Source organism: Protopterus annectens, chromosome 10.part0 (genome assembly GCF_019279795.1).
Source record: "Protopterus annectens isolate FY-2018-M chromosome 10.part0, PAN1.0, whole genome shotgun sequence".
Taxonomy (NCBI): Eukaryota; Metazoa; Chordata; order Ceratodontiformes; family Protopteridae; genus Protopterus; species Protopterus annectens.
This window is the reverse complement of record NC_056744.1, coordinates 1186799201-1186821916: the sequence shown is the minus strand read 5'-3', so window position 1 is coordinate 1186821916 and position 22716 is coordinate 1186799201. Positions and strand designations below refer to the sequence as shown.

Genomic DNA, 22716 nt, shown 5'->3' with positions numbered 1-22716 from the left:
ACTCACCACTGTCTCTCACTAGCAGAACTGGGCTGGCTAGAGCTCCCCTACCTCCTTCAAGTGGTACCAACTCACATTTGCCCACAAACTAATAAACCAACCACTAAAAGTCCCATCCCTCCAGAATCTACTCCAACCCTACATAACCACGAGACCACTAAGATCCAGCCACAAAAACCTCCTACAGGTCACAAGAGCCATTAACTCTGCTAGAGAAGCATTATTCTCCTGCACTATAGCCAAACTCTGGAACTCCCTCCCATTCTCAATTACCTCTGTAAATTCTTGCACCCACTTTAAATCCTTACTAAAATCACATTTCAAAACTTGCCAGATATGCCCTTGCAACCCCCCCTCTAATACTATCTACTCCCCCCACCCACTACCTCTCTCAGCCCCCTATCAACAACCTACTCTTAGCAAGCTTGGCTACTCATGTTCCCAGCTACCTGTCTTTCTTTTGGCTTTTCCCGGTTAGGGGTCACCACAGCAGAACTCTGGTCCTCTAATGATTGGCAGTAGATTTTCACATGCTGGCTTGCCGGGCCTAATGCACAACCTTCAACAAAGGAACGCTCATTCACACATGTCGACACACAGAAGACGCTCTAACTGAGAATCGAACGTGCAACGTCTAACTGTGAGGCGACAACGCTACCGCAGCACCACCACCGCAGTATGTTCCCAGCTACCTACCACATAATATTAACTTCTTGTAGCAACAACTGCTAATGGCTGTTATGTACCTCAAAAACAGATTGTATCAATTGTTCACTGATGAATCTCAACTACATTTTAACCATGTTTAGTATATGTCACCATATTTTAAAATTGTACTATTCTCTACAGCTGTTTTACATCTGTTTTCTTCTTGTCTTGCGTCCTTAACTGGAATAATGTCTATATTTAAATGCTATGTTTTTTTAACTGTATAATGCAAATAATACTTAATGTGGAGCTTTTCTCCCCGGGCCTCCGCTAAAAACGGACCTGTGTCCAGTCGGACTCTCCCGGTTAACAAATGTAAATAAATAAATAAATAAATAAATAATAATAAATAATCTCACATGAGTAGGTTTTAAATGCATTGATGGTATCTTGCTGAGTAAGTTGAAAAACAGATACATCAATTAAAAATAATAACACATTTTATACAATAAGGGTTCACTGCCATTCAAAAATGTGCATGCTGATTGTACAGCCCAACCAGAGTGCCTGTTGCAAATCAAGCATATACCAACAGAAAAAATTCTGGCCATTCAAGTATTCCTGAGCAGCCAGACTTTCCACTGATATATACTTGATTACCTATTCTTTTAAAGTATTTTAAGAGGGGATACTAGAAAATGAGGAAAAACAGAAATGTTTTACCAGTCGACTGTACACACATTTGCAGAACGCCTCTAATTTTCCTCATATTTTTGCTATCCCTCCTATTTTTTAAAGTGCACAAGCATTTCTCTTCTCGTAACGTTGTGTCAGAACATAACCTGGCAATAAATACAAAAAAAAAAAGGCAGGAAGAGTGGTACAGAGTCCCTACCTTCCCCATTCTGCTGATTTTAAACTAATGTACTGTACAAGTTTTGCCCTCATGATCAAACTACACCAACCATGTGTAAATCCTGATATACAAACACAGTCATGAAATATTGTTTAATTATGCTTTCTCATGACATCACTTACTGGCACCATGTGTACATGTAACTTAGGCAATCATATATATTACTGGGGTGGAATGTAGCTGAATAATTTTGGGAAAAGAGTAATAAGGCTCAGATTACTCTAGAAATCACTACTTGTGTCACTCTGGAACAAGGATGAAGAACAAGACAACCACATACACTCTACTAAAAGACAATGATGCATTTTGACAGATTTGTTTAGAAGGCAACAGCTTTGGTATGATGGGACAATGTAATTTATACACTGTGCAACTATGTTATTTAATTGAGTGCAAAACCACTGTGGTGTGGTCCATTTCTTGTTTTTCTTTTTCTTTATCTGTATAATTTTTTCTTGGAAAACACATTTTATTTTCCATTCGTAGCACTGTAATCAGAGGTAGATAAATAGACCTGAGCATTCATAAAGGTACTTTCTTGGGATTTTTCTGTGCACATTGAGATGGTGACTGCAGAAGAGTAATGTCCTTTTCCTTTGAGGCAGTGACCTCAGATTTTAATAAAACAGCAGTAGACTGGAGGGGGCACAAATCCCCTACACATTGAGAGTATGACATAGAAATACTATATTTGCTACTATGATTTATACTTCACATTTGTGAAATTTTAGTTGCATGATATTGTGACCAACTGTGTCAGAAATCTACTCAAGTAGAATCAGGGTCAAATACATTTCTTAATGTTTTTAACCAGATTTCCAAGAAGTCTTACTGAAGTGATCTCTGTACGATGCTTTCCTTGGGAAACTGGGCCAAATGTAACATAAGAAGTTATGTTCCAACACATTTCTCCAAACTATATCACAAATGCTTCCTCAAGAATCTTCACTAAAAATGGGAAATTGTAGACAGATGGATCTGATTTATTTATGTTTTTTTATTTTACCACCAAAGAAACTGCTGCTGTTAATCTAAAGACAGCAGGACGAATGCTATACTTTAAGGGGCACCTTACTATCTCTGCTAAAACTGAATGGAGGACAGTTAGACATTTCTGCAACAGTGCTACAAGCTCACGGTGTAGATTTTAACACACTGGCTGCTATTCTTATATTGTTCTTTAGGTCATCCTAGTTTAAAAGAGAGAAAGACTCCCAAATAGTACTGTAATGGACTCACTAGGGAGTGTTATTTTGGGGGCATTCTTGCACATAGTAACAGGAAAATGTTTTAGCCATGATTCACACTCCATTTCAGTATTAAACTCACATTTGATTATATGCAGTACTGGTATTTTGGCACTATCCATTTACCATTATTAAACATCCAGTTAACCAGTATAGCTACTGCTACATGTTTCCATCCCGGAAGTCTGACATACAGTTAGGGAACTATTTTTCCCTATGTTTCAGTTCTAGCTAATACTGAAGATGTCAGATCGCACCCCACTTAAAGAAGACCAATTTTATTCTGACTCTGTAACTGTTTTGCTTCAACCAGTGATACCCAGGAATTCATACCTCTCAACTGTACAGCTTTTCACAGAATGTCCAGATTTTTGCCTTGTATTTTTGGTCTGTTTTTCATAAAGCTGTGGTTTTCTGTCATATTAGTGACAAATCATTAAAGATTTAAGTTAGAAGATAACAACATACATTTGAGTTTCAGTTTCATACCCTTCAGAAAATTCATGCTAATGCAAAACCTGTTATTCTATCAACTTTCTAAGTTTTAAGAGCAATATTTAAAAAGTATCCCTATTTTTGTGCATTTGTCCCACTTTTATTTATGGCTTTGTCCAGATTTCTTGCTATAAGAAGTTAAGTAGTATGTCCAGGATCATAAATTTGTGAAAGGCAGGGAAGTGGCAAAGGTATGCTTCATCCAGCTTGTTTCTACAGTCTGTCCACCAGATGAACTGACTTATTTTCTAAAAGTGAGTTACTTGTTATAAAAGATGTATAGTATTCAGAGTTTTCAGTTTTCATCGTCTGTGAATTAGCATAGATTTATTTTTTGTAAATAAAAGAACAGCATCACTACTCAGATGTGGTAAAACCTGTATTATGCTGGGATGTGTACAGAATGTTTGAAAATGGTTACTATGACCAATCACATCCAAGTGATTTGTAAGTAAGTACTAAATTAAATGAATGAATAAATCAATAGCTGATTTTAAAAAGAATTAATAAGTAACACAATGTTTACATTTTGGAGTCATAAGTCTCTGAACAATATGCAGGACACTGTACACTAAAAGCAGTTCCGAATTCAGTCTTTAGCCTCCAATCCTTTAACATAATGAGACATGCAAAAAAAACGTAAGTAATCCGTCTATCAGAATGCTTTATTCACTACTCAGATCACCATTCTACAAAAAGTTCCACCTGCTTATAAGGCCAACTCATATCCTGGAATAGTGGAGTTTCTCAAGCAGTTTACAACAAAAGGAGGAGCAACTATAATGCATAATAATAGTAACCTATATTATATTCCAAAAGAGGGGTTTAGTTGGATTTTAATGAATGTGGGGGGACATAGTTTAATAATGCAAACCGGGAAAAGCCGAAAGAAGAAGATGCGCCTAACTGCAAGTATCCCTTCATCGTAAGAAATAATGGAAGAACTGAATTTCATGAACTTCGTGGTAGTACTGAACAGCGTACTTATGGAAATGAACTGTTATTTTAGACACTTAAAGTTCTGTTTTAATACACTGTTCTGGTTATGTACACAATATTTTTGCATATGGTTACAAGCAAAAACATTTTTTTTCTTTTGGTCCCATCTTAACAGTCGTCCTTGCATAACAGTATCAAATGCATACATGTAACATCAGTCAGCGTTACAGCTTTAAACATCTGCGCTTTGCTAGCGATAAGCTTTGTCATTTTTGTTAAAAGAAGAAACGAGCGATACCCCTTCTGCCTGTGACTGCCTTATTTCCTTTTGTCCCTCTTAGTAACTGCACACACCAATCAACGTACTGTCTGTTGGCTACCCAGCAAGTTCATTGGCTGAAGTAAAAGATCCCGAGCCAGTCTATTTCTTCCCGTGGATTAAAAAAAAAGTGTGTGTGTGTGTGTGTGTGTGTGTGTGTGTGTGTGTGTGTGTGTAGGGGGGGGGGGGTGGCAAAGAAAGATGCAGGCGGCTCTGACTTTGGCAGCAGGCTGTAGTCATCTTCCTCATTCCCGTTGGCTCATATAGGCTTCACGCCAGCAGCCACTGGCAACCAGCCAAGCTATAGGACTTTACCATTCCGTAAATTTTAAGCAGGGGGAAGATACGTTGTATAATTGCGCTCTTATTAAAAAAGAAGTAACGACAAACTACTGTGCTGACCGCAGTTATGTACAGATTTCAGACATACACATACTTCGTATCTTATGTACTTTTCATCTAGTTTTCCATAGATGATTAAGTCTGCATTTTTTCCAGACTAAACTTTGTTACCCTGTCGATGGTGTGCTCTGGATGATGCGAAGGTTTTTGCCGGTTGCCCCCTTTGAGCTGTTAAAAATGAAGTCTAAGCGTCTGTGCGCTGGAGACGGTTTATGGAGGGCGACTGTAGAGCTGGGTTCTACAAGCAGTCTGGGATTCTGTTAGCCACCTTATATGTATATAAATATATTTTTTTAATTTAGAATTTTTTATTGTTAAGTGAAGTATTTAAACCTGGTGTTTAAAAAGTGTATTTCCATTAATTATTATTTTATTTGTACGTGTGATCTGTTAAATTTTGTATTTTCTGAAGCGGGAATTCAGAACGCTAAAGGTTCTAAAAAGTTTCTTCTACGCTGTTAATATATATTTAGATTTCTTTTTTTTATTGTGCATTGTTTGGGAGAGGAGTAAAACTGTTTTATTCTTGTAAGAAAAAACACATATAATGTATAATACTCTCTGGAATATGGACCGGGACGATGCTGACTGGAAAGAGGTTATGATGCCATATTCAACTGAACTGATCTTTTATATCGAAATGGACCCACCAGGTAATGCCACTTACTCTCTTACAGGACATGTTTTACACTCTTCTGTACTATTGTTTTCTACTTGCATTTCTCTTCACAACACATATATTTATTAAGAATACCCTGTCAAGTTATAGAACAAAATCTGCCAAAAATAATTGTATCTTGAATCCAAGCTGGGTCAAATTCCTGTGTCTGTGCATCTCTTGTTTAATATGCTTACTCTCATTTTGAGTTTGGTTATAAGTGCTTAGACTGTGTCTTAATAGTACAGTGCTCTTACTGCTGTTAGATTTTGCACATTCATGTAATCATTATTTTTTTTAGCTAGAACTGTAAATTGAGAATATTTTACAGTATAGTATGTGATACTTCAGCACAAATAAAAAAAAGTTTTTTTTTCCCTGGTCATCAGATTCTCTTAACACAATATTCCATGTAAGAGAGGCAGAGAGGTGTTCTAGGGCTAGCTGGCAAAGATTTGCATCCTGTATCATCGATCAGGCAGATTATTACAGCATTATGTGAACATGGGTTTATGGGGTAATAATGCTGTTTGCTTCTTGGGGGGGGGGGGGGTCGAGATGGGGATGGAGGTATGGACCAAGGAGAAAAACTTCCATTGTTGCTGTCATAAACAGCATTCTGTGTTTCATCTGTGCATCTGTAGTTTATAGGTGATGTCATTCTTTTCAACAGCGAAGCCTAGCTGCTGGGTAATGTTGCTTTTGAGTATCTAGCGTAAAAAATGGCCTCATGACCATCCATGTATGCGTGTGTCTTTATATGCACACATTTTGTTGCATAATGTCAAAACAGGGCACATTGAAGAGGGTCACTGCTTAGTATAAAGGAAGTCCATTTTTGGAGGCTAACCATGTGCATTCCTTTTGTCCGTTTTGGGGGTACTATAGTGGTGGGGGGGTTCTTGCTCTTGTCCTTTATGGGTAAAATAAGGTTGTCTGAATTTTTTATTTTTTTTTTCTTTTTACTATGCAGATGGTATGACGGAAAGTCAGTATATTAGCCCAAAATATGCAGTATGTGTGCCAAGTGTATAAGACCATTTTATGGTATGTGGCCATACCCTTTGGCTTCTTGGTTATCATTTCTCTTTGTGACTGAAAAGAGAGTAAGGGTTCTTTTCCAGGGTATGCATTTTTTTTTTTTTTGCAATTACTGTAAGTCAAGGCACGCAGAATCATACTGCAGCTAAGTGTACCCAGGAGAAGTCTTCGTGAGGCACAGATTTTATGTTAACACCATGCCAGTAACGTATCACAGAATGCTGATTCATTTGGAAACAAGTTTATTGGCCATAGTTTAGTTTTCGGAAAGCAAGTTTGGTTCAGTGGCTGAAATGAGAATGTAGAGGGGTGATTAACTGAAGTGGAGATTTGTCGGGGGGGGGGGTAACTTGAATTTCATCATAATGCTACTTGCTGTAAATATTGGCAGCAGTAGCAATATAAAGTCTTGCTTCTGTAGCTGTTGATTGCCAAATGCTTCATTTGTTACATACGTGTTCACATTTGTTAGTATTCTATTAAGTTTCTTTGAGCAAGCAAACTGCAGCTTTTGTGCCTGGACTTTCTGTACTGTAAATTGAATGGAGTATAGTCCATTACAGTTGTCAGAGGAAGGGAGTTTTGCTACAGTGGCTTATTTTTAGACTTTAAGTAACGATTGTTTCATCATCCTAGCATTGAGTTAGCCAATGGATAGGTAGTTTGTTTTTGTGAAGATGAAGTTTATTACTGTTTTTAGCTTCACACTAAGTGTTCTGCTCTACTATGCCAACCACTTTTTAGCAGAGTACAGTTTTTGTCTTGTATATTTATAGTGCATTGCATTGTTTGGCTGGGGATACTAAAGACCTGTAGCTTATAAAATATGTCTTCAGGCAAGTGCCACCTCAGTCATAGTTCCTGAATTAGTTTTGTTCATAGTCCTTTAGTTTACACTATGTCCACTTTGCTGTGAAACAAGTAGGTACTGACTTCATAAGCAGATTCTCTTGGCAGCTTTCTGGGAAAAAATCAGGTTAGGAGGGAAAGCTTTGGATTTATTTTAATTCAGTTGTATTAATGTTTTGACAGATGTATTACTTTAACTATAGAAAATACTTCATTGATCATCACGTACACTTGCAACACATCTAGTTTGGTGGCTTTTGAAGCATTTTGTAGCATAGGCTTTCTTTTTTGTTTCTTTAATTACATGGTTTGGATTTTGCCATGGTTTATTAAAACATTGACACTTAACAGGTGATGGAAGCCTAATGTATTTAATTACTGCAATATAGAACATTTCTTAACTGGAATTTGTGTAATTACGTTGGATTGCCAGAAGTCTCCATTTTGTGATATGCTAGCTGACCTTTTGGGGCATTACCAATTAGGTCATTTAGAAGTCCTGTAGTGAAGAAGGTGCATACTTCCTTACATTCTAGTTTTATTTATTTTCTCATTTCACAGTTTACAGTTTATTTTTGTTTTTCATTGTAAGACTAGAAAAACACATTGGTTTCATGCACTCCTGTTAGGCATTTGCCCATTCTTGTGTGTAGCAGTAGCCTAATGAATGATAATGGAAATTACTGGAACCTGTTAGACGTGGAACTAACTAGGACTATTTGTGACATAACTTGGTGAGAATATTATGTTACATACTTGGGAGAACTATTACTGGCTGCAGTATAAAGGCACGGCTGTGAAGACTCTCTCAAAAAAAAAAAAAAATATATATATATATATATATATATATATATATATATTATTTATTTATTTATTTATTTTTTTATTGCATTCCTAGTAGGCCTTCCTTAGCTTCATTTTTACAGAGTGAAAAATGGATTTACACTAATTTCTTTCCTTTATAAAGAGATTTTTTTAACTGTGAATTGAAGATAATAAAAATGTGTAATTGGAGATGCTTATATTCTTTTGCAATACTGTCTTGGCTGAAATATTTGAACTGCTGTGATTTTTGTTGGTAGACTTTGTGTTTCACTGGCTTGATAACTTATACAGATCCCTACTCGATTTTGTTTCCAGTTAAGCAACATTTTTGAACAACTGTTGATTTGTGGAGCTTTAAGAATGTGTGTTTTGTTTCAGTAGTTTTGCTAGATTTACCTTTCACTTCATACATGCACAGACCATCTCATCTGTGGTTTTCAGAATGCCAGAATAATTTTTTTAATGTCTTGCTATTATGTTGCTGTTTTGCATCATAACTTATGATTGAGATTAAAGTTAGTATGATTTGAATGTTTTCATGAAAGCGGTTAATAGAATTTTGTACTTCAAGAACTGCTTGATTGTAATAATGTTACAATTTGCCCTACATATTAAATTTAAAATCAGTTGAATATTAACATTTTTTTTTTCCTGTCTATGCTTTTGCTTGGTTTCAGCACCTTCTTAGGATGCAGTATAAAATACTTTCGTTGCTTCAAACCACTTTAACTGTGTGGAAAGTTTGTATAAGCAAGTGTAACACATTCTATGCCCCCAAGGAGATTTGTTACATAATCTAAAGATCGTGGTTTAAGTACTTTGCAGTGGTACACTGGAGGTGTTAAGTGGTGGAAAATATAACCTGTATAAAGTAATTTTGTTAAAAATCTAGCATGTATCCAGCACACAGATATCAGGTTTCGTGTTGCTGGCAGAGGGTGTGGCAGTTCATAAGTTTGTTATGATAAATGAGCAGCTCTGAAACTAGATTCATATTCCAGGTCATGTGACCCAATTATGAAGAATTAGTTTGAAACTGACATTATTTTTAACAAGTGTGGTGATCATTGAAATGTGAAAATGTTAAGGTTGTGTAAAGCGGGAGTTGAAGTTTTTTTTTTTTTTTTTTTTTTAAATAGGAGTCAAGTGGCTCAAATTGAGGTAGTTTTGTACTTTATATCAGCACAGTTATAGTTGAATATTGAAGGCTTTTATATTTAAAAGTCTGTTATTACCTAGTTTTTTTAAATTATAAGCACTGTTTGGTTTTAAACCTGTCTACAGGCCTACTTTGAAAGACTTATGACTGCAACTGGGATCTCCCTTCTAGTCAAAAATGTCTAATAAAGTATGTGTGAAAAAAAGCTTGGTTCATGGAACTGGAATAAGAGATTATTTTGGTTAAATAGGTGCAAGGCAGTGGTAGATTCAGTTTCAATATTTTCATGTGTTGTAGAAATTAGAAAATGTACACAATTTTGCATTAATTTTTATTACTTATTTGAAACATTGTGTGCTTATGGCTCATTCAAGCTGATTCAGAATTAATCTGTACCGTTCATTATTCTGACTATGTTCAGTTACTGATATGCACCAGGGTGTGGACTTCATAAGATGGAGGTAAGGATGCTTTCTCTACAAATTTCATGACTAGGCCATGAGAACCACTTTTCCCTGATGTGGTTGGCTTGGCACCCACAATATTGACTTGCATGTAAGACTGTCTGGTCTGGTGTGTGTGGTAATAGAGTAAGTTATTGGACACTTAAGAAAATACAAAAAGTTATTTTTAAAAGCTAAATTTTAGTTGTGGTGCCCATGCTGACATTGCTTTAGCCATCGCACTTGCATTCTAGCTCCACCATTATTACTTCCCGTGTGTTTTTTTTTTTTTTTTTTTGTCACAAATAGATTTGCTGTGTGTGTGTGTGTGTGTACATATATATTGTATACGAACAAACACTTGGCCCTGACTGTATGCATACACAGGTGTACACACACACACGCACATATCTGAATGATGCAAGACATTCTTTTGCTCAAGATCTTTGTCATCTGAATAGGATTGCAGTTTATGGAGTTGTAATTTAGATATTACAATCTGTGCTAACATGACCTTGGAGCCTGAAACCTTTGTGTGTGTATCTATAGAGATATATATATATATATATATATATATATATATATATATATATATATATATATATATATATATATATATAAATTATTTATTTTAATTTAAATCCATATTCTGTAAGTGGTTAAGTTTTGACTCTGCTCTGATCCTTTGTTTTCCTTAAAGTTTTGTGGTGCGCTTTGTGTTCTGATAAGAACTGTTAGACTTCATCTTTGCTGGACTGCTCTTGTTCGTGCCATTTCGTTTGGTCTAGTGGTACGAATTTATGGTAATATTTTGTCAAGTTCTGGGACTGTTAAGGAGGACGTTTTCTCGTTTCTTAGAAGTACAAATTCTTTGGAAACTTATAGAGAATATGAAGTTAAAACCCCATTTTGATTTGTGTGTTTTGCGGATTTGACAGCTTTTTGAGGTTTCATTTATGTTTCTCTTGTGTAAAAAGATGCAGATTATTACCAGGACTGTCTTTGTTGTCCTTCTGTTTATGCAGCAGTAGTAATCTTTGTAACCCTGTATTGCAGTGAACAGTAACTTATCCTTTGTGTAAGTCTAGCACAGCAAGAAATCCATTTCACTGTCTGGCTTGTGAAATGGCATAATCTACGATTCGCTGATTAACCATGTTGATGCATAAACTGTACTGAGCCTAAAAGCCCTTTTTCCAGTCTGAGCTGTGTTTTTATAAGAAAAGTTGCTATTGTTAATGGTAGTATTGAATTTAAAAGTAATATTTTGGAGTTGTGCTTTAATTTTTCTGTTGTCTGTTAGAAAGCTGTCATGGCTACAGTACTAATGGATGTCCTGATCCAAAATTTTGCTTAACCATTTTCATGCAACTTGAAAACATTTAAAAGTAGAACAAATACAGGATTTGCAATATACTTTACATTCTAGTAGCCAAATTCCTGATTTGTCCTTGGATTGAAATGACTTGTAAGAGATTTTAATTGTCCTGTACCAGGTTTGGACCTAAAATGGAGTAGAAAGCTTTTTCTTTGGTGTGGGGTTAGATATGTATTTTTTTTTTTCCTACCCGTGGACCATCATTATTTTTGACCGGATCTTTGATTTCTGGTTGTACAAATAAAGCTGGCCTGATTATGTTTTATTTATTTTTGGTGGATGACTACATATCATTGCAATTCATTACCAAGTACAAAATACTCTTGTTCAGTTTATTAGTGTGATATATTTCTGAAAAAAGGGGGGTGGATAAAAATGATTAAAAATAGCAGTATAAAACAGTACTGTAACTGTATTTATATAGATTTATTAGCATAAGTACAGTTTTATTCATAGCTTTAATTTGCCTTTTTATAAACAGAATACATATTGCACTGACTTTTAACTGTCCTCCGTAAAACATGTAAATGTACTAAGATTCAGTCATAATGAGTTATTTCATGAATGGGGATGCAGTCTTCTGGAAACTAGTGTTGGACATTTTTTGGTTGTTTTATTCGGGTTAGTTTCCAGCGTTTGTTGGGACTAAAAAGAGAGTAGCATGTTTGGGGCAGCCATGTCGGGGCATGGGCGCCGACATTTTAAAATTATGTTCTGCATTTCTCTGAATGTGGTTTCTTTAAGATTAGCCTGCCATCCAGCTTGTCTGCCTCACTGCTGAAATTTAGTCTACCTTTCTTAAAGGGTCCCTCTCTCGTTTGCTGCTGCTGCTTGTAGTAATTTTTGAACCAAAATGTTTAGTCTTCAGCACTTCAGATTTGGACACAACGAACGGTCATATATCCAGCAGGGGCTTTTTTGGCATACCATTTGTGACTGTTAAGAACCCTCTCCATTGTGGTGTTGAAGTCTCCTGTGAGGATTTCTTTTATTTTCAGCACTAAAAGTTGAACTGGAAAACCTGACAGACAGCTGTGACTTTGTTTCACTTTCATCATTCACATTTTCAGCAAACGATTTAATTTGGGTAGGTCGGCAGTAAGACACAACTCATATTGTGCAGGAGTATATGCCTTGTCTTGTCATGTACTACTTTGCACTGATGTCTCTGTAACCTGGGTGACTTCATTTTTTTTTTTTTTTTTTTAAAGGATCTTCCACTTTTCTAGTTCGGCAGTGTTCTGGTATGAAGACAGATTTGCAAGTGGTTACTTTTTCCTTTTGCCTAAAACAGAAATTGAAATAAATAGTGTTTACTGTGGGCTTTTTCACTTATCAAGAGTCAAGTGCATTCAGTAGAGCAAAATGTGAGACTGCTGTGTTGGGAAAGTTTCTGCAGAATTTAAAAAAAAAAAACTTCTGCTTGGCAGCTATGATGCCATTTCCACTTGCCTTAATTTATATCCATTCTTAAAGTATTCTTTTGGGGCTTGTATATACAGAAGAAACCTCATTGACAGTTCAGAGTTGTCAAAACTAGCAAGTGGAAGTTGGTCTTATCCATTTGAAATGTGGGAATAGACTCTGATAATAGTTGACACAGGCTTTAAGACCACCAGGTAAATAAGAACTTTCTCACTACTGTAGCAGAGCTTTCCACTTTGCCATCACAAAAAGAGCCACACTAAATAGCCTAGTCTGCTTGAGTGTAGAAGTAGACTTGTGGGGTAAATTCTGATTTACTCTTCGCTACGTTTCAATCGTTTTTCTTCTTGTGTTAAATATCCATTTCAATATCTTCTAGAATTTCTGTATACTGTGATACGATATGCCTTCTTTTGTATTTTTACCCTTTCAGAAGTCACAGCTAGTTTATCCTTTGGAAAATAAATCCCTCATTCTCCAGCAGAAGGATACCCAAAAGTGATTGGTGTCTGGGTGTTTTACATGATATCCTGCAGGGTTCTGTACAATAGAGAACTACAAAAAATGAAAGGAAGGATGAACCGTCAGAATTATGTATCATCATAGAATATCTTTGTGACATACTAGGTGTTTAAGTACCATGGCTGTAAAGCTTGAATTAGCCTGGGGTGTGAGTTTTGTGAACTAGGCCTTCAATTTAGGGGATCATGTGTTTTGTACATCTGTGTGCTGTCCTGAACTGTTTACCTGACTAGTATGTTCTCTGGTTTATCTAACATGGTGTGAAAAGAAATGTCAGTTCAAGGAAATTTCTGACATTGTGTCAGAAGTGAAGACACTTCTTAGTTCAGCTGAGGTGATAAAAAATTGTTAAAAATCCACAGTCATTGCCCGTTTTCATTTGCACACTTCAGTTTGATTTTGTCCTCCACAGGACAGGTATAATTTTTCACCTCGGTCTTCCATTCTTGGCTTAAGATGGCAACCTTATGTTCACCAATGTATCTGAAGTTGTAGGGGAACCTCTCAAAAAAAATGGAATTTCTGGATATTTAGTGTTGAGCTGTGTGGCCTCTGGGACAAGCCAGTATAAATTCAGAGTGCCTTAAAATGTCACAGACAAGGAAGCCAAGGTAGTTAACAGTTTTTCTTTTAAAAAGGAAGAAAAAGAACAACTTAATATTGAAGAATACTACAAGCCGAAAGAGACCTCACTTTGTATGATGTGCTAATTTTTATAAAGGGGTTCAAATACTCTTCACAGTTAGGAGCACAGGACTGTTTGGTGAATTATGAGACTGATATGATCAAATGAACAATAGTAATCAAGTTGTCATGGGAGCCTTAAGATGCCTGTCTGTAAACACAGACTTGGTTCTTTCTACTCTTTTTTTTTTTTTTTTTTTTTTTCAAGCCATTAATAGTGCCTGCCTTCCAAATCGAGTAGGACTGTACATGATAAACCTTTCGGGATGGTTAGCCTTAAAGTTATTAAGTGGCAATTTGACCTGTGGTACCTTAATCCAGAGGCTGGGAATATGTTACAACAAATCTTGTATATGCCCTCAGTGCAGGTGTTTGTAAAACCCCAGGTTTTGGGAAAAAGTAGGAGGTCAAATAGGATTGGGTTTTTCGTGTCTTTGGCATTAAAAATAATGTGTCCTTTTAAGTGATTTAAAAGCAGAATTAACATTGGGAAAAGCTATAGATGTATGTTGCTTTTTGTGTTGTATGTGTAGCTCAGAAGTGTAAAAACAGGAATTGGGAGGTGTGTTTCTTAAATGCAAAGACTAGGAAGTTGTATTGTGTGAAAATGTTAAAACAAAGTCTAGAAATGTATGGGGGGGGGCAGTTATAACATTCGAATATTGATGTTTTGTAATAGAGTGGTCTGAGCCTGAAATGATTGTGACTACATCTGAAGTATAGTTGGTAGATATTGTGCAGATGAAACACAAAGGCAAATACAGTCAGAAATGGCTCGACTTTAATGTGGGAGTGTTGTTAATGCTGTGAGAGCCAAATGGAAACTTAGTCCACTGGACACTGGGGCAGAAAGTAATTTGAGGGATGAATCTGTAAGATTGTGTTTAAACTCTAGCTTTTTTGTGGGTGCAAGCTGAAGCTATTTTGACAAGGTTGCTTCAGCTGTTTGCACAAAAAGTGCACAGGCTACGGTTTCAGATTGCCAATTTGCAGACTTAACTAAAGCAACAAGATATATTGTGTACACGTGCTTGTGTGACTTGGGTCATTCTGAAGAAAACTCATGCTTTCTAAATGAAAAATTAAGGCTTGTTTGCAAGTCTGAATGATAAAAATGCAGTCTTTAGTCATAATGTCTAGTGTATTGAAAATGGAGATATGCAGAGAGGAAGTCAGAAGATTTAAGATGGCTGCCAGGTCGAATTTTTCAGCATTGTGAAGGCAATTACAGTGCAAGTGTAGTCCAAAGCTAAATGCAAGGTATAAGTGGCAACAAAGAGTGCGTTGTCAGAGCTCTAACTAGCTCAATACCTCATTACAAGTTTAGCAACGTAAGTTACAGAATGCAGAGTCTGTGGCAAAGAATGGGAGTGATAGTCTAAAAATGAAATGCTGTGCTGACTTGTTGGAAGGCGTTGGAGATCTACTGTTGAGAGAAGCAGTTCCTCAGACTCCCTAGAGTTCCCACTTCATTTAAAGCCATAACTGGAGAAGAATTAAAGCATATGGAGTTGCTGGTGGCAATATTAGGACTGAACCTATAGAATAGTGACAGGTTAAGTAGAACAGGGTCAGAATTTGCATTAGTCAACAGTCTGCAAAGGTGTGTGTTCCTTTTGTTGATATTTTGTTGAAGTCGCCATTCTACCTAATGCCATAGCCCAGAAGCAAGTTGCAAACTATGTGCATTCTGTACACCTTTGGGTAGATAAGGCTTCCTTTTGGGATCTCATCAACACAAGAAGTGATCCAGTGTTCTCTTGCAACTAGGATTTGGGGGCTAGAAGGCATTAATATCAGTGACCTTCTAATCATTGCCTCAAGGCAGAAACATGATTGATAACTGATCAGGTTGTTAACTGAGGTTGCAGGATCTGAAGCCCAACAAAGTGAAGTATGAGGTAGGTATCACTACTTTTGAAGCATATGGGTCAGTTACTATCAGAAAATGGTCCTTTAACCAGATACTGACAAAGGTCATGAAGCTAATTTATGTTCTTGGGAATGGTCCCATATCTGTCAGTCCATTCCACATTTGTCAGACACAACAGTACCACAGAGAAAGCTGTTAGATGGCATGATGAATTGTGATATGGACTAGCAGATCAGTAGAAAAGCTTTGATTTGACACTGTAATGTAACAACACCTACAGATTTGCAGGTCATTGGGATTATTTTTTTTTTTTTTTGCAAACACCACTTTATTGATCAACATGTTCATTAGAATAGAAGAAGGTAAATATTTGCATAGCTATACATGGCACATACCCAAATGGCAGTACCAAAGTGCTAGAAACATAAAATATTCCACCATTCCTGAAAACAAATACCTTCTGAATTCCTTAGTGGTACATTTCCACAGTAAGAAAATTGTGTGTGTGTGTGGGGGGGGGGGGGGGTCAAACATAGTAAAACAAAATTCAAAAGTCAGTCTGCACCAGGTAAATCCAAAACCCTTGCCTTCTGATGGAAAATTCATTCTTAATGCCCAAGAGGCCATGTTAGTCACTGTGACATAGATAAGATGTGTTGTTGGGCAGTCCAGGATTTAAGTTATTCACATTTGGGTAGGGCATCTACAGAAGGATGCATACTTTCTGGTCCCCTTTTCATTTGGCCTTACTGGAGAAAGATGCCACATATGCCTAGCTTAAACAAGGGAAGTGCCTGATGTGGAACAAGGGAAGTGCCTGATGTGGGGCATACCAGTAGGACTGCCAAGAACTAAGCACCTTATCTCACTGTGTAACAAATGAATTTGCCACTAAATTATCCCATTCCACTCTCCTCATGTACCAACAAGTCTGAACCCTGTCTAACAGAGTCTTATGTAACACTGAGTGGTGGAGAGACCGAAGGGAGCATGCTGTGCTATAGCACCTCAAAACCTATTTTCTTATGAACCATCAGTAGGTCTAATTGTTCCCCTACACATTGACAGTGGAATATTGATCTCCGCTGTAAGATTAACATCAGGCAGCATTGCAACACTGTCAACATATACGTGAATATTTCCATCAGCTCGAGACTAGGTCTACCCAAAAAGTAATACCTCAAGCAATCTCATCTGGCTGCCAAATATGGGTGGAGTCTTCCTTGAATTCAGAAGCCCGTCTCCTGCCCCATGTATCTTGTCCATAATTTTCCTGCAGGTAGTCTGTATACCTCCAGTGTCCCATATTTCCCCTTCACCTTTATCTCTGGCTTACCAGTTTGGGGATGTCTTGGACAGTCTCTGACCGAGCTCTAGCTGCAGCTATTGTACCAGTGGAACAGCATTAACATTAATGGTCTCAATTAGGGTGACCCCCCCCCTCCCCCATGCAGACTGTTGAGGTCATCTAGGTGAAAGGAGGATTTGCAGAATTATGAGAAATATCTCACCAGAAACATACATTTAGATAAACTACATGTTTTCGTAGCATTATTGCCAGAAGGGGAAGATAAAAACTCTGACAAGGGTTAAGCTTGCATTCTGTTGCTATCCAGGAAAGCCTTGATTATTGTTTTCCAATATATGCTAGTTTATCCTAGTTAGCATGTAAAAGCTCTGTTCCTTTACATCTGGCCCCAACTTGGAAAGAGAGGCCAAGTTATTCCATCCCCCTTTCATGGTGAGGGTGGGGGGGGGGGGGGGTTGTGGTTAGAATGGAGGTTTGTTTTTCATTCTGAGGCCATATTGTTCAAACGCATGGAACAGCTGAAGAATCCCCAGCATGTGATTTACTGTATTTGCTATTCCTATTACTCCCATCAGTGAGCAGTCTCCAGAAGGCTAACCTTCCAGTTCATGCCTTCTTGTCTGAACAAATACCCAAGAGCTTCTATAAAGATCCCAGGATAGTAGGTGTATAGTACGTGTCTACGTGGGGGTAGAACCTCACATTGGAAAGGATTTGTGCACAGGCAACACCATGCATTGCGCCCCAGCTGCATTCTTGAACTGCATGTCTGAATTATTGTTTAACCAACATCTGATAAAAGTCTGGTCTACCCTGTCTCCCAATTTATTAATCCCTTATTTGGGTTAGTTGTAAATGGACATTCTTATAGCACGTCATTATGCATGCATTGAAAAAACATAAGGTTTAAAAACCACAAGGTCTCCTGTGACTAATCAGTAATTGAGTGCAATGATAGTTTCTCAAATCTATACCCATATCGCTTGTAATAATTATATATATTCCATCTGGCCCTGGAACCTTTCCATTGGGCACATCTCTGATAGCATTTAGAAATTAAGGGTGACTATATATAGACTTGAGCTTTGGAAGAAATTTAATGCAATTCCTCTTCTGATATACATGGAACAATAGACTACTGCAGTAACTTGCCTGGATGTCCTTGATCGCTTTTGGGTCCCTTGTCACAGCATCCTTTGAATCCCTTATCCCAGCATCATACATATCCTCATCTATCTAATTCTTTGAGCCAGAAATTTGGGGAAATGTTGTTCCTCCTCCAGTCTAGCAGGGTATCCACCATATTTCCTTCCAAAGTAAAATTGGAAAGCCTTATATTCCATATATTCTTACTCTGAAGCCTTCTACCAAGCAAGGCCCTCATATTTTCTCTGAATATCTGAGATCAGGGATAGTTTTATTGTTGACCTCTGTGTGCTGTACTTTAAATTGTTCTGGCTGTATCCCTCATCAGGAACTTAGTCTTTTTTCCTTCTCTCTCTGTCTGTTGTCCTTCTCTCTCTGTCTCTGTCTGTTGTCCCATAACATAAATGTTAGGGAGGTTTAGTCCAGTGACGTAAGAGTGGAACAAGGCAGGGTAGTCTGCATGTTAGCAGTGCTTAACAAGGGAACTGTATATAGTGAATCTAGGTCTTTGGAATTAAGGATTCTCCCTCCAAGTATCTATCAAATTAAATCCTTCATGGGAGTTCCTAGCAACCTTATTGGATTTGGGAGTCATGTTCTACCCATTGAATATCTATACATCATCTAGTTCAGAGCAATGTAAAATTCTTTCCCAAAAGCACGGATAATCCTTTTACACCTAATTTGTCTGCAGCCTCAAAGACAGATAAACAGAAATGATAACTTAAGTTCATATAATTGCATTGCAGTATGCAGCCAGGCTCTGTTTGCAGGTGTCCAGATAATCTGATTTCTTTAGCAAGATGAACTGAGAAGGGGAACTTGCTAAGGAACAAGAAGTTCTCCTTATTCCCCTATCTGAACTATGAACCTTTCAGGGCAGGTTATTCAAGCTTTGTCTTGTACATTTTTACTATTTTGCTTTTGATATGAACAGTGACGACTCCTCCCTATGATGTAGCACTTCCTGGACTTGGGGTGTCTGTTAAAAACTGAGTAAAGGGGTAGTCCAAGGACTAATCTCCAATCGCTTTTGTTGACTATGGTAGTCTGACTGGGCTGTAGTAGCTCCTTTTCAGTGGAGGCCTGGGGAGAAAAGCTCCAGTTGTAAAATAGGCAGTTTTATACAGCAGAGAAAAAATTGAAGCCTAAAGTTACAGAACGGGCAGACAAAAACTGAATGGCAAACAAAAACTGAATGGCAACTAGAGTAGAGAAAATCTACAATCTGTGAACTTAAAGTCATTTGCATATTTACAAAGCTTACATTTTTTAGTACAAGCAGTATGACAGGAATGAGGTATAAGTAGTAATCCGAGTGGAGGTAAGGATGCGAGTAGTATGTGCTGGCTTATGTAGAGAGAAAGTTGTTGAAGTAGACGTAGAAAGCATGAGGTGGAATCTTGCTGGAAGGAAAAAACTGTCAGGGGTATGAGTAAGGACAGGTTTAGAAGATAGTATATTTATATTGAGGATTTGCTTCAGTAATGTAAGTCCATAAGGGCTGAAGTAGTCTAGCCTGGGGAGGTGCAACAGACAACCAAGTGTTCTTAGTTTTTGAACGTTTATAGGTTGATGATGATCTGTTGTTTTTAGGGATAGAATTCCAGGTTTTGTAGATGTAATTTGAGCACAAGGATAGCCCAGCAGAGTTGTTGGGATAACCCAGCAGAGTTGTTGGTTTAATAAACAGTTACTAACTGGGTAGTAGAGACTGTGGAAATTGTAGTCAGCCTTGCTATTTTATGGCTAGACGGTGGTGAGAGTTTGCAGATTTGTTTGTTACAGTATTTGTTCAGTTTTTGTTGGTAGAGAGTACTGAAAGTTGCTGTAGATGGGGAATTATGTAGTGAAGGTAGGAGATGTGTGTGTGTTTGGCATTGCTAGTTAAATTGTTTGCTACAATATAGTTGTCCAAATTTTCTGTAATTTTTCTTGTTAGCTTGTTGTATTTGGTCTATGACACCTAGTAACTTTTAGTAGGATTAGGACACAAATTGGAACGTTACAGGCAGTGACAAATTGTTTATGTATAGAATTCAGATTTAGATGTGAAAAACAGTAACTTGGTTTTCTTGGCATTTAGGAGGAAGTACAAATTGTTGAGCCAAGTTTAGTTTAGAAAAAAAAGCGCTTTGGGTGTTCTCCTGAAGTTCTTGGAAGGACTTTGCAATGGTTCTATAACAGCAGAATCAACATACTGAATAATGTGTCTTTAATAGCAGTTTATAGGTCATTTAAGAAAAATGTTAAGCGTATGGGGCCCAAGACTGTGGCACTCCAACCTGGAACAGTCATCATTCCTGTTCATCTTTCTGCCATGTGGGAGGGATATGAAGGTCTAGTGAAGATGATTCTACTCCATGGACCATGTCAAATGCCTTGGATAACTAAAGGAATAAAATCAAGTTCTACTCCACAGACCTTGTCAAATGCTTTAGATAAGTGAAGGAATAGGGGAAACAATTTCAGGACTAGAGGAAGGAATTTCTAGAGTCCTTGTGGTAGTTTATATGATGGGTGAAATTAAGCAGAGATATGGTAGTGCTGCTGTGTTGTGGGCCGAAGCCGTACTGGTCAGAGGAGACAAGTGTTGAGAAGTTGGGACTATGTATACTTTGCAAGGTATTTTGATAGTGGGGAAAAATAGAGCAGTAATTGCAAAATTTGGTGGAGTCTACCCCATTTGTGTAAGGGAGCAGTTAGTGATTTTTCCAGGTAATTGGGACATAAAAAGGACTTTAAGGATGTAGACAGGGTATGCTAAAGGGTTGGCAACCATGCTAATGTATTCTGAGGGAAGATTGTCAGCTGCAAGTGTAGTAGGCTTTAGCTTATCAAGTACTTTTTGGTGACTGAGCTGGGGGCCAGGTGATGTGGAAGACTGGGATTTTAAAGGATGGCTCTGTGGGGATGAGGAGAGGGGTTCCTGTCAAATGATCAAAGTCTTACAACTTTGAATCTTTAAAGAATGGACTTTAATGATCAAAGTTGTAAAACCTCGAAGCATATAACAGATCGCCGTAGAGCGCGAAAAGGGAAAATTTCTCTTTACTGCCCTGTAGTGCGATCTCGGAGTTGGTATATATAAGTAGTGGAGGGCGTGGGGGGTTGCAGGGGGGATTTCCCCCCTGCATAGAACATTTTGTGTTTTTTACTTTTTTTTTGTGTGTTCAAAGTTCCGAGACTTCAGTCATTAAAGTTTGTCCTTTAATGATTCGAAGTTTTGGAACTTCGATCATATGATATAGACCCGAGGGGGGTAGGAAGATGGTTTAAAGGAGGTGTCCTAAATAAATGAAGTATGAGTTAAGTTAGAAATAGGTTGATATGGATGGGGGTGGTAGTAGGGGTTCATTGGGCTGGACAGCCTGGATTTAACATTGTTAACAGAGTACCAGAATTGTTTGGGGGTTTTAGTGTAGGTAGCCTGGGTTGAGGTGCAGTGAGGTGGGTTTTTTATCAGTTTTGATTTTTGGTGTGCTTCTGGAGTTCTCTGGAGTTTCTGATTGGCCCTACTCAAATGTTCCAAAACAAACTTAACCTAGAAAAAAATTACCCTTGTCATGATACCCCCTTGCCTCTGTTAAGAACTGCTGGCATGTCACACTGGGGGCGAGTACTTTGTGCACACAAAATATATTCAAACATTAAAAGTCAGGTGCTCTTTCCAGGCTGGGTCACCTGTGCGGTATGCTTTAATGTTGCAGGTCTACACATTTGAAAATTACTCTATTCAAGATGTTCTTCGTGTTTCACTGTTGCAGCCATTACATTTGGGTAATCTGCTGGCAGGTTGCCGTCCATCAGCCTGATTAACAAAGTCTTGGGTCCTGCATCGGTTGCTGTCCCGTCTTCCATGATGTCCGGGTATAAAACATGCAAAACAATGAAAACGGACTGTCTCAGCCAAGGCACGTACTGTTTATTAATTGTAAGCGCTTTCGGTCGAGAAATTACCCAGCCTTCTTCAGACAAAAACTACACAGCACATAACAGCCTATTTATATAGGCTACACCACAAGGCAATTATAATGCAATTAATTAATTACAAATTTAAGGGAAAAGTAAAATGGTATAAAAATGCATTTTAAAACTAAAAATATAATACCAATTAAACATTTTTAATTGGTATATTTATATTTTTAATTTTAAAATGCATTTTTATACCATTTTACTTTTCCTTTAAATTTGTAATTAATTCATTGCATTATACTTGCCTTGTGGTGTAGCCTATATAAATAGGCTGTTATGTGCTGAGTAGTATTTGTCTGAAGAATGCTGGGTAATTTCTCGGCCGAAAGCGCTTACAATTAATAAACAGTCCGTTTTCATTTTTTTGTTGGAGAGACTGTTTGTTTTTATTTGGTTTCGTATAAAACATGCAGCCGACGCCATTACATCAGTCTTTCTTTCTTGCCGCGCAGTGCCCGAGGCA

The 22716-nt window shown here is 37.5% G+C and overlaps 1 protein-coding gene across 2 annotated transcripts in view; it reads left to right on the top strand.

Moving 5' to 3' along the window:
* Positions 1–4850: 4850 nt before the first annotated feature.
* The window catches only part of LOC122813556 (phosphatidylinositol 3-kinase regulatory subunit gamma), a 130053-nt gene continuing 112187 nt past the window's right edge, over positions 4851–22716 (top strand). Inside the window, exon 1 of one of the 2 annotated variants that reach the window (XM_044085942.1) lies at positions 4851–5619. In XM_044085942.1, coding sequence (XP_043941877.1) covers positions 5514–5619 — 106 coding nt within the window. In that variant the 5' untranslated portion in view covers positions 4851–5513. Of the gene's footprint in view, positions 5620–8229; positions 8249–22716 lie in introns of those variants that run through there. The other variant, XM_044085943.1, reaches the window with a different exon arrangement.